The sequence below is a fragment of the Lynx canadensis genome, chromosome D3 (genome assembly GCF_007474595.2).
Source record: "Lynx canadensis isolate LIC74 chromosome D3, mLynCan4.pri.v2, whole genome shotgun sequence".
In the NCBI taxonomy this organism is placed as follows: Eukaryota; Metazoa; Chordata; class Mammalia; order Carnivora; family Felidae; genus Lynx; species Lynx canadensis.
This window is the reverse complement of record NC_044314.2, coordinates 47,894,526-47,912,183: the sequence shown is the minus strand read 5'-3', so window position 1 is coordinate 47,912,183 and position 17,658 is coordinate 47,894,526. Positions and strand designations below refer to the sequence as shown.

Here is a 17,658-nt window from a genome sequence, read left to right as displayed (position 1 = left end):
TACCAAACTCAACACCAAAAAACAAATCATCCAGTGAAGAAATGGGCAGAAGACATGAGTAGACACTTCTCCAAAGAAGACATCCAGATGGCTAACAGACACATGAAAAGATGAACAACACTCATCATCAGGGAAATACAAATCAAAACCACAATGAGATACCACCTCACACTGGTCAGAATGGCTAACATTAACAACTCAGGCAACCATATGTGTTGGTAAGGATGCAGAGAAAGGGGAACCCTTTTGCACTGCTGGTGGGAATTCAAGCTCGTGCAGCCACCTTGGAAAATAGTATGGAGGTTGTCAAAAAATTAAAAATAGAATACCTTACAGCCCAGCAATTGCATTACTAGGAATTTATCCAAAGGATACAAAAAAGCTAATTTGAAGGGGCACGTGGAACCCGGTGTTAATAGCATCATTGACAACAGCCAAATTATGGAAAGAGCCTAAATGTCCATCAACTGATGATTGAATTAAGAAGATATGGTGTGTGTGTGTGTGTGTGTGTGTGTGTGTGTGTGTGTATGTGTGTATATAGAACTTCAGTGATGAAGTTTGAAATCTTGCCATTTGCAACAGTGTGGATGGAATTGGATGGTATTATGCTAAGCAAAATAAGTCAGTCAAAGAAAGACAGATATCATATGATTTCACTCATGGGATTTGAGAAACTCAACAGATGAACATAGGGGAAAAGAAGAAAAAATAAGATACAGAGAAGGAGGCAAATCATAAGACTTTTTTTTAATGTTTATTTTTGAGAGAGAGAGAGACAGAGTGTGAACAGGGGAGGGGCAGAGAGAGGGGGACACACAGAATCTGAAGCAGGCTCCAGGCTCTGAGCTGTCAGCACAGAGCCTGACGCGGGGCTCGAACTCATGAACTGTGAGATCATGACCTGAGTTGAAGTCAGACATTCAACCAACTGAGCCACCCAGGCGCCCCATCCGTAAGAGACTCTTAAATGCAGAGAACAAACTGAGGGTTGCTGGAGGGGCGTGTGTGGGGAGGGGGGGTGGGTTAAATGGGCCATGGGCATTAAGGAGGGCGCTTTTGGGGATGAGTGCTGGGTTTCATATGTAAGACATGAATCACTGGGTTCTACTGAAGCCAAGACTACACTGTATGTTAACTAACTTGAAAATTTTTTTAAAAAATGTACATATGTCTAGAAATGCACCTATCAGAACAGTTGCCCATAGGACCTAAGGATCTAGGGTCTAGTTACTTTTTTCAGAGTGCCGGGTAGAGTGGCTTGTTAATTATCTGCTAGTAGATAATTACTATGCTAAGGTGTAGGAATAGACCAAGGCCCCTGCTTGTTTTGCCCCTAAGTGGAGTTGGTGACCCAGAGTCTCAGCCTACCATCAGCAAGTCCTCTCGTGCCTGCCACAAACTGATAGCTGCACTGCTTACAGCAGAGTCTTTCATGGCTCCTTAGTGCCAGCTGGTGAGTTACAAAGGTTTCCCAGTAAGAGGAAGGCTGCTTCACAGGCAGTTAATGTAACAAAAGTAAATGGTAAGACAACTGCAGCGGCTGTGAGTGCAGACATTGCAGCACACACAGGAGTGGTCGCTCCCTGGGGACTGGCATCCCCTGGCCTGCAGATGTCTGTGATCGGAAGTGGAGTGTCCCTGGGGCCAGCTGGTGGTGTGCTTAAGGCTCCCATATCCCCAAGAAGGGTAGGTATATCATAAACACAAGTCTGAACAGAAGGCTGCACCTGTTCCCAACACTCGTCTGTCACAAGCCATGTGACTGTGATCAGCATTGTGACAGACATGCTGTCATGTCCTTTAGATGAAAAGTTTCCCAAGGACCATGCTTTGAACTGTGTCTGAAAAGTAAGAATACAGCCTTCCCGTGAAATTCCCCCACTGCTCCTTTCTGATAAAAGAAGCAAGCACTTTTATTGTTAGTGAAAGCAGTTTTTATGGGCTCAGGTTGAGGACAGTCTTCTATCTGGTAATTTTTTGGAACCTGTGGAGGAAGGTCCATTAGATGAAATGTCGTGAAGAGTGGATTTGGTAGGAGCTGGTTGGTTTGTGAAACAGCTCTATGCTGGGATCCTGTTTATATGCCACATTCTGTGCTGCGTGGTCAGGACAGCAGCACATGGCCGAAATGGTATTCCCACTCTCATGGTTTACGTTTATGCAAACAAATGACGGGGCAGATGTCAAATATCAAATATTTATCTGCAGAGAATTAAAATAGAGCTGTGGAAGAGAGTGGAGGTTTATTAATACGTCCTTTTTCAAAAGAACACTGGAGAAGAAGAAATCAAAGGTGTCAAGTAAGGGTACGTGGGTGGCTTAGTTGCTTAAGCGTCCCACTTTGGCTCAGGACATGATCTTGCGGTTTGTGAGTTCGAGCCCCACACTGCGCTGTTGGCTGTCAGCATCAGCCCTTCCCCTGCTTGTGTGTGCGCGTGCACTCTCTTGCTCGCTCTCTTTCTCTTTCTCTCAAAAATAAACAAACTTAAAAAGATGGCAAGTAGCTTTTTTTAGACTTCATAAAATATGGTGTTGGAGAGAGCCTCATTCATCCACGAAAAATAGGATGACAGAGAATGACTGTGTAAAGGTAGCAACCAGCTGCCCACTTTCCAGCACATTTATTGTTACTGGAATGTCTCCAGCAGCCAAAGTGGACTTATTAGTTTCCTTGAAGAGCACGCATGTTCTTGTTCATCTTTGTTTCTTCACCGTATAGCACAGTGCCTGTTGTATACTTGGTATGCAGTGAATATATTTTCAGTGGGTGAATGAAACAAAAGTAGGTTTATTAGAATTTTTCTTCCAGCACCATGTATAGAAGACCTCACTTTTCATTTATTTTCTTTTAAACTGCAGAACATTATTGGTTAAGAGTTGGGTACGTGATTTTAAAATTAAATACCCTGCTTTTTAAAAACCTACCTTTGTTTTTTTAAGTAAAATTTATAGTTTTCTCATAAATCTATTATGAAGAATGGAAGGAGCAATGTAGAAAAGCCATCTATTTCTTTGACTTTGATGGTGAATTGTATTGTTTGTGATTGGGCCCACTTTCCTAACTATTCTCATAAGTGTGTGGCTTGAATAGGGTTGACAGTTTAACCAGTGAACAGGCTCTAAATCAACTCTATGCTACGGGAAGCTGCTTTGAAAATGGAAATTGGGCAGCTGGGTGGCTCAGCCAGTTGAGCGTCCAAGTCTTGATTTTGGCTTGGTCATGGTCTTGTGGTTTGTGGGATCAAGCCCCAGGTTGGGCTTCATGCTGTCAGTGCTTGGGATTCTCTCTCCCTCTTTCTTTGTCCCCACTTTCTAAATAAGCATTAAAAAAAATAAAATTGGAAATTTATTCCGGAGACTTAGAAGCTGTGGAGCAGCAGGGTGCATGGACCTGGAGGATGAAACTTAGTGAATGGGATAGATCCATTGCTATTCCTGTGGAAGTGACTTAACTTTGAAAAAAATGACAGATAATGAATTTTATATTATAACCTGATTTGTAACAAGCTTCAAAGTTTTTTTTCCCAATGTTTATTTTTGAGATAGAGTATGAGCAGGGGAGGGGCAGAGAGAGAGGGAGACACAGAATCTGAAGCAGGCTCTAGGCTCTGAGCTGTCAGCAGAGAGCCCGACGCGGGGCTCAAACCCACGAACCATGAGATCATGACCGGAGCCAAAGTCGGACACTCAACTGACTGAGCCACCCAGAGGCCCTTGTAACAAGCTTCAGAAGGGAACTTTGTACCAATGATCTCCATTCGTATATGAGACCTCTATGGATGCTTTGTGTTATACATGAAGGAAACCTTTGTAGGACTTTCTTAACTAAGATGCTTTGAGAATAAATTAGATTTTTTCCTTTTTGAAGAATGTTAACTATTACAAATCATGTCAAGAGAAACATTTTAAGTGAACTTTTTCACGTTTCATTTTCCTCGACTGCCATCTGAGAGAGGAGGGTACTTTTCTTCTTAGACTTGTGGGTCTGAGCTTTTTCCTCATCACTATGGAGGCCCCTTTTCTTTTTCTGCACAGGAAGGCGGCTCTCATTCACGCATGCTTATTGAACAAATGCAAGAGCAAGAAGGGGCTGGAAACGTTGCTGTTCTTTGTCGCTGTCACAGTAGGAGTAGAGATGAATCTTTCGGTCTCTTTCGTTGGCGAGTGATAAAAACTGGCATGTTCTCTGGCCCTGGCAGTCTAGATGTTCCTTTCTGTGTTGTTGCTGCAGCATCTTCAGATCAAGATTGAGCTTTTCAGCTAGCTCACCATAAAGGTGTTTCCCATTTCTGAGTGGTGTAGAAAAGTAAGGCCAGTCTATTTGGAAAACTCTTCATTGCAGAAGAGTCAGACTAATCTCATCTATTGATTGTTAACACGGTGTACTCAAAGAGGGCTTGGAATATAGGACAGTGAAATTGACATAATAGCCCAGGAAGTACAAGTGCAAGTTATGAGGTCTACAGTCAGGTGGCCTGTGTCCTGTGAAATTTAGACTGTTCAAGGCTTTGTCTATTTAGTACTGGCTTCGGCATATTTTAGTTTTTACCACAGCTTTCCTCAAAAGGCCTTGGAATAAAGAGTTTAGTTTTTTTCTTGTCAGGGTGGGAATAGTCATCTTGATAGAGGGAAGATTTCATTTTAAAAATAAAAATAAGATAATTAGTTCAAAAAGCAAGAAATCCTGTGATTTTATTTGATGGCCTACTGCCTTTAATATAGAAGGAAATCTCCAAATCCTATGCATTCATTTTTGGAAAACAGAGACTGTTTGAGGGAGCAACCTCCTGTATGTATCTCTCCCTTCATTTGCGACTGTTTGTCTGCTAGCCCTGTGCTAACAGTACCCTGGGCCACAGTGAGGCACCTCCAGACCTCAGCTTGCCGCTCAGTGAATACCTCACTCCCACGGAAGCAGGCTTTGTCTATTGCTCTTGAATTGCTCCATTATTCTGTTTGGTTAGCTGGATGGTATATTCTGCTGAGAAATTGTATCAAAGCAACAACTGATCACGGAGTACTTAGAGCAAGTAAATTGACTTAAATGATGCATTTTTCTCTGTAAAAGGTGTCTGAATGTAGGGAGAGTGTCCACAATGACGTTAGTGAAACAGATGATTAGTGCAGTTGTTGTCGTGAGTGTTTATCCTCCCACACACATACACTTAATCATTGGATAAAATCACCGTGAATCCTATTGCCCACCCCCCCCCCCGGCAAGTATTTTCATTGTTTTATCGTCTATACATATTGGAACACTGTACATGGAACCTTTGTACATTACATTCTGTCACAGGCATTTTTCTAGGTTGTAAGATTCTATGTGGTTATTTCATGAGGCATTGATTGTATTACAGACATGCTGTACATTTTCAAACAATTTTTTTGATTGTCATAAAATATACATGACATTTACCATCTGAACCACTTTTAAGTGTGCCCTTTAGTTAAACACATTAGCATTATGGTTTGACCCACCTCCAGAAGTCTTTATCTCGCAAAACTGAAACTTTGCACCCATGAAACAACTCAACATTCTTCCCTGCCCCCAGCCCCTGGCAACCACCACTCTGCTTCCTATCTCTCTGAATCTGATGATTGCAGGTACCTTCTGTAAGTGGAATCACACAGTACTCTTTTTGTGACTGCCTTATTTCACGTAGCATAACATGCTCAAGACTCGTCTATGTTCCAGCACGAGTCAGAGTTTCTTTCCTTTTTAAGGCTGAATAATATTCCATTGTATGTATATACAACATTTTTATACATTCGTCTGCCTTTGTGATTTCCACATTTTGGTTAACTGTGAATAATGCTGCTAGAACAGGGCATACAGATATCTGTTTGAGTTCCTGATTTCAGTTCTTTTGGGCATATACGCAGAGTTGGAATTGCTGGGCTATACAATAATTTCATTTCTAATGTTTTAAGGAACTGCCTGTTTTCCATCATGGCTGCATGATTTTACACCCCCACCAACCGTGTACAAGGGTTACTGTTTTTCCACATCCTCATTAACACTTGCATTTTCTTTCTTTCATTATAGCCATCATAATGGGTGTAAGGTGGTATTTCATTATGGTTTTGATTTGCATGTCCTTAATGATCAGTGACGAGCATCTTTTGTGTACTTATTGGCTGTTGATATATATTCTTTGGAGAAATGTCTTTTCAAGTCTTTGCCCACTTTTTTTTTAAGTTTATCTTGAAGGAGAAAGAATCTCAAGCAGGCTCTACACTGTGAGCGCAAACTCACAAACCGTGAGATCATGATCTGAGCTGAAGTCAAGAGTCAGATGCTTAACCAACTGAGCCACCCAGACACCCGTTTTGCCCATTTCTTGATTGGTTTGGTGGTGGTGGTGGTTGTTGAGTTGTAGGAGTTACTTGTATAGTCTGGATGTTAACCCCTTACCAGATAATTTGAAAATATTTTCTCCTGGTCTGTGGGCTGCTGTTGCCTTTTCACTGTTGATTATGTCCTTTGTACACTTTTTATTTAGATATAGTCCAATTTATTTTTCACTTTTGTTACCTGTGCTTTTCAAGAAATCATTTCCAAGTCCATGTCATGAAGCTTTTCCCTTATGTAGACAGCTTTTTAAACTTAGGTTTTTCCTATCGTGGATGATGTTGCAATGAATGGCTTCATGCACTTAGCTTTTTCTTTTGTTGGCACTATTTACTTTCAGAAAGAAAGATGAAGTACTGAACCAGTTTTGTCCCACTCTAGTGCCCATGGAAACACTACCACACAGAGCAGAGGATATCACCTGTTACCAAAGGTTTTGTTTTTGTTTCTGAAGGCAAGGAGGCATCTACAAAAGCAGTCAATACCTTGATTGCTCCTATCGTCCTCTGGAACTGTGATTTTTAAAACATGGGTCACATGAGCAACCTGGGTCACAGAAAAGGCACAGCACCCTTAAGAGCAGTGGGGAGTGAATTTATGTGATTCTTTCTTTGACCCTCAAATCTGGGATCTCAGGGCTGCAGTGAAAGGTGAGGATGGTTGCCATGGCTGATTACCTTCTGGTGGCCCTGGGTAGTTTCCAATCTCCCTGCACATTTGAAGGGAGAAAAGTCCTTTTGGAGAATTCTTCTAAGAACTCAACATTGTGTAAATATAGAACATTTTCAAAAATCAAAAGTTTAAAAACTTCAAGCCATTTGCCATTGTGTTAGGAGGTAAAATCTTTGAGAAAAGCATGTTCAGTTAGGGACTGACATATAGTAATTATGCCCATTTATTTAATGGAAAAAATATTCCTTTGAGAATCAGATGCATACATTTTCTTCCTCTGTATTTTAGGAGATAAAATTTTCATCAGTCTAGGTTTTAATATCCTAGAGAAACATTTCTTCAAACTTTGGCAGTGTTGATGAATTGAGGAAAAGACGATCAATTGCTCCTTTGTATTTGTAATAGGTTTTCTGCCTTTTTATACAGAGAAAAATCTGGAGCCATTTTATTACTACTGATGATTCATTTTCAAAAGGCAAACGGTGGTAATGACCGTAAGAAGCCTTCTCATCGAAGAGGATTCCAAAAGGCCTCTTTGCAGAGGATTTTTATTTGTGTTTGCTTTTTAATTTTTTATTTTGAAAATAACCTACATCTTCTTAAGTACATAAAGTAGTTTAATCAATCCCCATGTTGTGGTCAGCCAACCTCAGTAATTAAGTGATGGCCAATCTTGTTTTATCTATACTTATCACTTTTAATCCTCTTACCTCAATTATATATATATATATATATATATATATATATATATGTATATGTATATATATGTGTGTATATATATATATATTTTTTTAATGTTTATTTTTGACAGAGAAACTATGCAAGTGGGGGAGGGGCAGAAGGAGAGGGAGACACAGAATCCAAAGCAGGCTCCAGGCTCTGAGCTGTCAGCACAGAGCCCAATGTGGGGCTTGAACTCACAACCGTGAGTTCATGACTTAAGCCAAAGTCGGACACTCAACTGACTGAGCCACCCAGGTGCCCCTCAATATATTTTTGAAACAAATCCCAGTCATCATTTATCTGTAAATACTTTTCTTTTTCTTTTTTTAAATGTTTTATTTATTTTTGAGACAGAGACAGAGCATGAGCAGGGGAGAGGCAGAGAGAGAGAGGGAGACATAGAATCCAAAGCAGGCTCCAGGCTCTGAGTTGTCAGTACAGAGCCTGACGTGGGGCTCAAACTCACAAACTGCAAGATCATGACCTGAGCCGAAGTCGGACGCCCAACCGACTGAGCCACCCAGGTGCCCCTGTAAATACTTTTCTAATATGCCTCTAAAAAATAGTTTTTAAAATGTAGCCATACCTAAAAAAAAATGAGGATTCACTGATATCATCAAATGCCTGCAGTAATCATTTATCAGATTTTTCTTTTTAATTTTTTCTTTTTCATAAGGAAAAGTTTACATATAGTGAGGAATGTATACATGTGTAAACATCACAGTGTTACTAGTTAATCCCAGATAAAGTTATAGGATATTTCCAGCATTCCAGCATCTTCCCTTGAGCTCCTTCTTCAGTCGATAATCTCCCCAAAGATACCACTGTTCTGACCTCTGTTGTCAGAGGTCAGAAGGTGTTTTGTTTTTTTCCTCCTATAAAGTAGGCTACATGCCTCAGGTGGAGCTCAGTGCAGAGCCCAATGCAGGGCTGAACTCATGACCCTGAGATCAAGACCGGAGCTGAGATCAAGAGTCAGACACTTAACCGACTGAGCCACCTAGGTACCCCAAACAGTGGTTTTCAGCTTCCTATCAGTGGAATCATATACTCTTGTGCCTGGATTTTTTTACTCAAGATTATGTATGAAATTTATTCATGTTATTATACTTAGCAGTAGTTTGTTTTCATAGCTGTGAACCATTTCATTGAATGCATCAAATAATTTCAGTATATTCATTCTGTTTCTAGTTTGAGGCTATTATGAATAGTACTATTAACATGACATACATGTCTTTTGAGGGCATAATAATTCTGTGTATACATATGCATACTGAGGAATGAAGTTACAGGATCATGGGACAGGCATATGTTTACTTTTAGTAGGTATTACTAAACAATGTATGAGAATTCCCCTTGCTCCACATTCTCATTAACACTTGGTGATGTTAGTTCTCATGAGTATGGCCAATCTGATGAGAGTGTGGTGGTATTTCATTGCAATTTTGATTGATATTTTCCATTGTTTTTCAGCACTGCTTAATATGCTTATTGACTTTCAGATATCCACAAAAGTGAAGTGCCTATTCAAGACTTTTGCCCGTTTTTTACTGGGTTGTCATTTTTTACTGATTCTGGGAAATTCATATATTCTGAGGATCAGCTTTTTTGAATAAGTGGATTGTAACTATCTGTGATTGTCTTTTCCAATCTCTTATGAGTGAATAGAAATTCTTGATTAAGTTTTGATGTCAGGTGTCCAGCTTTGTTGTTCTTCAAATTTGATTTGGCCATTGTAAGTATTTGTCCTTTCCATGTAGATTTTTTTTTAAAGATTTTATTTTTAAGTAATCTCTATATCCAATGTGGGGCTCAAACCTACAACCCAGAGATCAAGAGTTGCAGGCTCCACCAATTGAGCCAGCCAGGTCCCCCTCCATGTAGATTTTAGAATCAACTTTTCAATACCACCTCCCTCCATACACACCCCAGGGATTTTGCTCTGGATTGCATTGAAGCTGTAAATCAGTTTAGAGAAATTAACATTGTAACAATATTGAATTCTAATTCATAAAAATTATATATCTCTATATTAGTGGTTCACAACCAAGGTCAGTTTGCTCCCAGAGGACATTTGGTGCTATTAGGAGACATTTTTGTTGTCACATCTGTGGTTGGGAGGGTGGCTGTGTGCTACTGGCATCTTGTAGATAGGGGATATGGATGCCGCTCAACATGCTTCAGCTCATAGGACAGCCCCCAAAACGAAAAGTTATCTGACTCAAATGTTAAGAAACCTGATTTAGGTCTTTAGTGGTTTTTTTAGTAATGTTTTGAGTTTTCAGTGTGGCACTATTGCATGTCTTTGTTAGAGTTATCCTTACAGATAATTAGTAATTTTGTGCTATTGTGATTTTTGTTTCATATTCTCATTGTTATGGGTATGTATGAGTGTGTGTGTGTGTGTGTGTATATATACATATACACATATACATACATGTATGTGTATATATATACACACATACATACATACACACATATGTCTCTTATATGTGTTTTATGTGTCTGTTGTATTTTAAACCTTTTATTTTAGAGATTCCCTTTCAGTTTCTTTCCCTCTACTCATATATTTTTTTCTTGTCATTGAGGAAACTAGGATCTTTGTCCTATAGAGTTTCCTGCAGCTTGGATATTGCTGATTGTATCAGCATGGTGGTGTTTAATATGTTCCCCTGTCTCTCATACCCATTATTTCATGAGGAGATCCACAATGAGATACTGATTCTATCATTTGCTTTTCATTTATTATCCCAGGAAATTTTTGTGGAGGAACTGCCCTCCTACCCAACTAATTCGTTACTCTGAGTCCATAGAGAAAAGACGGGATAAATGCTTACTCTTTTTTTCATGAGTTTTCAAAATAATGCGTTGGTTCCTTAAGATCCTCCATAGGCAACGAGAGCAGTGTTGGTGGTGGTGGTAGTCTTGTTGTTAATTAAAATATCATTTTGGATTTATGGTTTAACTTTACATGATGTTTCAAACTATTGCTGTTTTTACTCTCATTAGGGATTATTGTTCCATGTTTGCATAGTGGGAACCTCTTCAAAACCCTAATATAGCTTTTAAACTTCCTAGCTTTCTGCTCTAATAAGATAACTCCAGGCTGTTCTTGAACATTTTTTACCCCTGACCCAGAATCAACCATTTCTTCAAAGACCCACAATCTGTTTTACTTAATGTATTTAGAGAGGGTGCTAGACCCGTTCAGGGCTGCTGGTGGTGCTACTTCTAGGCTTTTTCAGTAGACAGAAATATTTATTTTTTTAAAAGATAAAACCAAGACTTTATATCCTAAGCTATAGGATTTTTAATTAACTACATTCTTTTTCCTATGCACAAAGTCCTGAGTCCCAACAAACAGCAACATACCTACCCATCGCTTTGTCACAAACTACATCCCCAGCAGCCTTAGAATGGCAATACCAACTTGACTGGAGAGAATGTGATTACTGAAAAAAAAATATTTTTGCTATCTTTTGGGGTCTATTTTTAAGAATATTTCATAATGAAAATGCACTGTCAGGTTATTGTGTTCTAAAGTCCCTTGGAATAGTTCTGTGTGGTTATTTTACCAACTGGATTCGCCTTTAGGTACATTAATTTTGCTGTTTAGCGATATTTACATGATCCCAAAGTCTAATCTACAAAACAAAGCATCTACAAAGAAGCTTTGTTTCTATCCTTGTTTCTTCTTCCCTATTTCCTTCTCTTACCTTGTATGTATCTATTTTTTTTAATTGTAAGTTATTCCATCTGTTTTTTTTTTCCAATATTAGCAAATGTATATATATCCTTACATAATCCCTTCTTTAAATAAGGGAGGTTTTCACCATGTGGTCGGCTTCACTTGTCCCCACCTCTGTTGTTTTATCTACTTTCTGGTATTTAAGAAGGTTTGTATTTTGGTTCTAATGCTTACCTTTATACTTGGTCTTTACATGATATCCTTACTCCCCTTGTGTTTGGATCATTGTTTATTCGTTCCTAATATGAGCATATTGAGGTGAGCTATGAGCCTCTTTCTTCTTCCTTAGATTCAGTTTTAAAGTAATGATACTTCTACCCTTTGGGAACATTTCCAAATCCCCCAAATGAGTAAGTTTTATGTAGAAACACATCTGTTGGCCAAAATTGATCAAGATAAGGTAAATTAACATAGGGTTAAAAAGTCAAGTGACCCTTGTTAAATTCATTTTTTTTAAGTTTTCTTTTAATGTTTATTTTTGAGCGAGAGTGGGGCAGGGGCAGAGAGACAGAGAAGGAGAGAAACAGACCATCTGAAGCAAGCTCCCCTCTGACAGCAGAGAGCCTAATGTGGGGCTCGAACTCACGAACCGTGAAATCATGACCTGAGCCAAAGTTGACGCTTAAGCGACTGAGTCACCCAGGCACCCCAAACCTTGTTAAATTCTTAAAACAACAGGTCTTGTGTAGCATATGAGAGGTTGCACGTTTATCAGTCGGTTCATTGTACTGGGTACACCGTCTAACATGCCAGATGCTGTGGGGTTGGCAGAGACTGTACTTCAAAGAGAGAAGAGCATTTCCATTGGGCTGGTTTTTCACCTAAGCCAGTATGGGAAGTTCTGAGGGCCAGTCTAGAGTACCATGAATAATTAATAGCCTTGGCTCTCAGAAACCTAATTTTGGTCAAGAACAAGAAGCATATCCCTAGCTTCAGCTTCTTTCGTTTTTCACATGGCAAAGTGGTTAACACGTAAGCAAGGAAAGGGGAAAGCCACGCTAATCCGCACTTGATTGAAATGAGTTTGTTCCTGAAAAGCAGGGTTCTACATCTTTCATTCCTTCACTGGTTCATATTTGTTGAATGCCTGTTGTGTGTAAGACAGGATGATAAGGGGTACGGGCAGAAAATAACATTCTAGAGGGGATACTCATATGCAAACCACATTTGGGTAGGAGCCTATACTGGTATGTCCGTGCAGAGCTGTGGATGGGAAAATCTCCATCTGTGCTGCCACATCGCGCAGGAACGGAGGGACAGCAGACTTCATCGTGTGCTGTACACGTGCCGCTAGAGCTTGGTTTATGGGTATGAATGCTAGTGGGGGTTCTTCACTAGTGCACTGATCTTCCTACTTCTCTTCTTGTTGGCTTAGTATCCTATTAGATGGGGGTAAACAAGTTGTTTATTGTAGAATTTGAGTAAGTACTAAGTAGATGGGAAAAAATGTAGCAGAAGGTTGATATTCCAAATAAATCCGGTTCATTATCACCCCACCTCTTTCCCCTCCCTTCAGGACTTCCCTGCCCTCCCCCCTTACTTACTTTCTCTCTCTTCCCCTGACCCTAGAGGAAAATGGATGTGCATACTGTTTGACTCAGTAATGCTATCTCTAGCAGTTTATCCCAAGAATATATTGGACTTGCCTGAAAAGATACAGGTACAAAGATGTCCATCAGATATATTCATTGGATATATCTGTGTGTGTGTGTGTGTGTGTGTGTGTGTGTGTATGTATGTATACACACACACACACACACACACACAAATGTGCATGTCCACCCCTCCCCAGACACACTTTGCACACAAAGTAAACTTCCTATAGGGGATTGACTAAATGTATTGTTCTTTCCTTTTTTTAGAATGACCATATGCTATCTACATAATTTAAAAAATCAATAAAATTATTTTTTTTTAATTTTTTTTTTTAACGTTTATTTATTTTTGAGACAGAGACAGAGCATGAACAGGGGAGGGGCAGAGAGAGAGGGAGACACAGAATCCGAAACAGGCTCCAGGCTCTGAGCTGTCAGCACAGAGCCTGACGCGGGGCTCGAACTCACGGACCATGAGATCATGACCTGAGCCGAAGTCGGCAGCTCAACCGACCAAGCCACCCAGGCACCCCAATAAAATTATTTTTAAGAAGGCAGTTACTACTTGTTTTCTCTTTTAGTGCAACTTAAGGAAATTTAGATTTTGTAACAGTTATGAATTTTGAAAGTTTATATTCCTATATTTTTTGAATTGGTATTCGTTTGATTTGGTTTCTGTTTGGTTTACGTACGTAATTGGATAATGACTATATTACATTGGGGGAGTGTCTGACTCTCGGGAGGCATTCTTCAAGTTTTGTTTTTTTTTTTTGTTTTTTTTTTTTAGCTGGAATGAGGGAGTTTTCAAGGTTGGCTCAGTGGTAAAACCCTTTGATCTACTTTAAAAATTATGGTTACTTTATGTGTGTAAAGTTTTGAACATGTTTTGCATTTTTAAGATGAATATTGATCATCTTCCTTTGGCCATGTGTTTGTAGATGTCATGTTTGTTACTAAAGCAGCCTCTTATAATTTGACTTATGTGTCTTGCTTTGAAAAATCAAGGGCAGATTCTATTCTGTCAGGTAGACTGAACTTTCTTGCTTCAAACTTTTTTCTTAGGGTAATTTAATCAGCTTTGAGACCTTACAGTGTCTCCAATTATTAGAAATATATAGTGATCCTAATATATTAAGTGTTTATGAAAGTATACATTAAACGTAATTTTGTTTCCTTAACAGAAATCATAGCCCATTGATGAGTTTTGGAGCCAGCTTCGTCAGTTTTTTGGTAAGTTGGTATGGGGAGAGGTGTTGGTGTGAAGGAAACAAGTATATAAAGTATGTCTTAGAGTGACTAGCTGTGTAGATAGAGATCTTTTAGCATTTAAAAGTGGAATCAAGTTTTGCCTATTAACCAAAACCTGTAAGATATACTCTTCCTTAATTTTAAAAATAAAATGCTTATACCTTCCAGAGTATTCTGTTTTTCTCAATCAAAAAAAAATTTTTTTTTATATATAATTGGAAAGACCTTTCCAAAAAAAACAAATTGCAGTAGAGATTTAAAAAAAAATCAGGCTTTGGATACTAAAGGTGTGCTTGAAAATCATTGACTAAATGTGGACTGGAAGGCAAGTTAAATTAGCATAGCTGAAATTTGTTAGTTATTATTACATTTTTAAATATTCGTATTTAGGAATTGAAGGGAATAGGTTGCAGTTGGGTTTTTAAAGAAAATTCAGCCATGTAGAAAATTGGATGCTTTTTTCCAGAAATACGTATAACATCCCCACAAACCACTTTGCAACACAAAATTAAAAATAGCTATCTTAGAATGGTATAATAGCAAGTGTGTGTGTGTGTGTGTGTGTGTGTGTGTGTGTGTGTGTGTGTAATCAATATCATGTGTAGAGATCAAGTAAAGTAAAATAGAGAAAGCATTTAGATTTCAAATCTAGAAAGATATCTGCAAATTTATGTGTCCTACACAGGCTGTCAGTGCCCAACTGCAGACGCCAGACCAGCTTCTGGTGACATAGGTTTTCATTCAAGCTATTTATTTCCTTTTACTGCTGGGGAATATGACAAAAGTTTTTAAGGCTTGCTGTTTTTAGGAAAACATAGCCTCCAATATTAAGGAAAATGGTACTCTGTGGGAAGCACTACATGAATACCCACTAAACTGCAGAGGCAGTGAGGGAGACCCAGCCAAAGGATGGGGCAGGAAGGTGGGAAGGGAGGCTATGGCAGAGCTGGGTCTGCTTGAAAAGAAAGTGTGGTCGGGGGACTTGACCAAAGATGGCTGTTGTCTGGTTTGGCTACAAGGGGAGAGTATATTAGAGTCCTACCAAGGAGGCCTAGAATGGATAGGGCTCCATTCCAAGGGGAGGGCTTGATGAATGGATAGAGAATGGAGAGCCAACTGAGTTCATTAGGTCCTTCCAAGAATCAGGTGTCATGTCTGCCCCTAGAGCCCATCCATATCCTCAGAAACCTTACTCTCACTGGTGAAAGTTGCAGGTTTTCAGCAGAGAAGGGGATTGCCCCTACCCAGTCAAATGTGGTCTGGAAAAATCTACCAGATCAAGTGCCTGGAAACAGGCTGTCAGTGGAATTTTTCACTGTGGACAATGTAAAATGATTTCCAAATAAGGGAACCCCTTGGAATTGCCATCCCTGAAAAGACTGATGTTTTTCAAGGAGCACCTGCTACCTGATGTTTCAGTAGGCTTTTGTGCAGTATGTGATGGAGCCCAGGGGTCCATGTGTGGGTAGAATGGACTTTTCAGTGAGACATTGGTATAAAAACTGAGTGAAGTGGACTAATCAGAAATTACACAGGGCTTTTGTTACTGTGTTCAATAACAACATAAAAGGTTGTAGAACAGTAATTGCAAGAATATTTATTACCATATACTTTTTCATGTAGGTGTAGTAGAGGTATATTCTTATTTCATATTGAGATTATAGTTCTTGGAAATGATTAGGGTATGCTGTAACATTCTGATTCCTTTACTTGCAACAAATAATTTGGTTTTTTTTTTCCTCGTTTGGGATTTTGTTGTAATAAATTGCCTAAATTTTCAGACATTTCCTGGTTCATTCACTTCTTCCTTATTTTTTTCTTGGAAGAATGCCATGATGACATTTGAAGAAGAAAAAATGCAGTTGGCATGTGATGACTTAAAAACTACAGAAAAGCTGTGTGAAAGTGAAGAGGCTGGAGTAATTGAAACCATCAAGAATAAAATTAAGAAGAATGTAAGTACTATGTCTTTAGGTTATGAACTGGGTGCTGCTTACTTAGGACAGTGCTCATTTACTTGGTTTTTGATATTTAGGATTTCACTGAATGCACTACATGTTTCTTACGGCTTTTGATTATGTAAAATGTATTTTTTAAAACAAGAGAATCCCGCATAACCCCATCAGTCATTAGAACCATTAAGTACATTAATTCTTTTGCTATTTTAGGATTCTCTTCTTCCGTAATGGGCTTTGTGGTAAGAGCTTATGTAATGAGGCTTTCATATCTGTAATTCAAATATGTTGCATTTGGGCATAATTGAGGAATTCAACTATTTACCTAATTTTCTCAGGCCTTACCAGCCTTTGGTTACAAATAAAGTCACAATAGCACTGCAATTCACTTCTCCTGATTTTGTTTTCACCTTTCAGTGCCAAAGTCTAGTCTTTGGAGAGTCATCCTCCTACCCTGATATTTTTGGAGTGCCCAGGGGTCTGCTATGTGTTACATGTTGAGTTGACAAACCAGTCTTTTGCTTATGGTCCCCGAAAGCCACCCGTCTTTTCTTTGGCTCCTTCGTATCCAGGTTGCTTTACCTCTGCCCTTGATGATGGTGTCCACTATGATGAAGCCACTGATGGGCCAAGAATATAGTCTCCTGATGCTGCGGAAGGGCCAGAGGTTTCCTTGATTGCTCTTTCTCCAAATCCTGCATGTAATAAATGACTGAGTCCTGTTGCCTCTTTCTAAAATACCTCCTGAGTTCATCCACTTCTCTCCCCACTCCTGCCATTTCTTTAGGTCAGTCACCATCCCCATTTGCCTACGGTAACTCTCACTGTTCTTGAATTGGTTCTCCAGAATATAGTCTCTGAAATGCAAATAATGTGTTGCTGGCTTCATCTTCAGTGTCCCTGCCCCCTGCCTCCCCCCCCCCCCATTGCCATTCATAAGGTCCAAACTCCTTACAGTGGCTGATGGAGCACTTTTCCTCTGCCTAAAACATCCTCCTCCCTTTTGACCTGGTTCCTATTCTGTCTTGAGTTCTTCCTAGATCATGTTCTCCAAGGACTCTTGCCTGAGCCCTGAAGCCCTGTTGAGTAGGTTTCCTACTTGTGCCCATGGTACCCTGTACTTTATCCTTCAGAGCACTTGCTACATTACATGGTAACGAAGACAGTGTTCCCTCATTAGACTATAAGCTTATTTACATGTCTGTCCTCTGTATCTAATGCCATGCCTAACACCTATGTTAGTAATTAACATTTGTAAAGGATTTTTGCAATTTAAAAAGCATTTTCACGTGTAGTGCCTCATTAGCCCTTCTAACAACCCTACACAGTCGAAGTTATTACAAAGAAACAGAAGCATCAATA

The 17,658-nt window shown here is 39.4% G+C and overlaps 1 protein-coding gene across 1 annotated transcript in view; it reads left to right on the top strand.

Annotated features, from left to right (window-relative positions):
- TTC39C (tetratricopeptide repeat domain 39C) overlaps positions 1 to 17,658 on the top strand; it is a 107,539-nt gene that overhangs the window by 32,147 nt on the left and 57,734 nt on the right. Inside the window, exons 2-3 of the mRNA XM_030336061.1 lie at positions 14,275 to 14,323; positions 16,168 to 16,296. Coding sequence (XP_030191921.1) covers positions 14,275 to 14,323; positions 16,168 to 16,296 — 178 coding nt within the window. The remainder of the gene's footprint in view (positions 1 to 14,274; positions 14,324 to 16,167; positions 16,297 to 17,658) is intronic.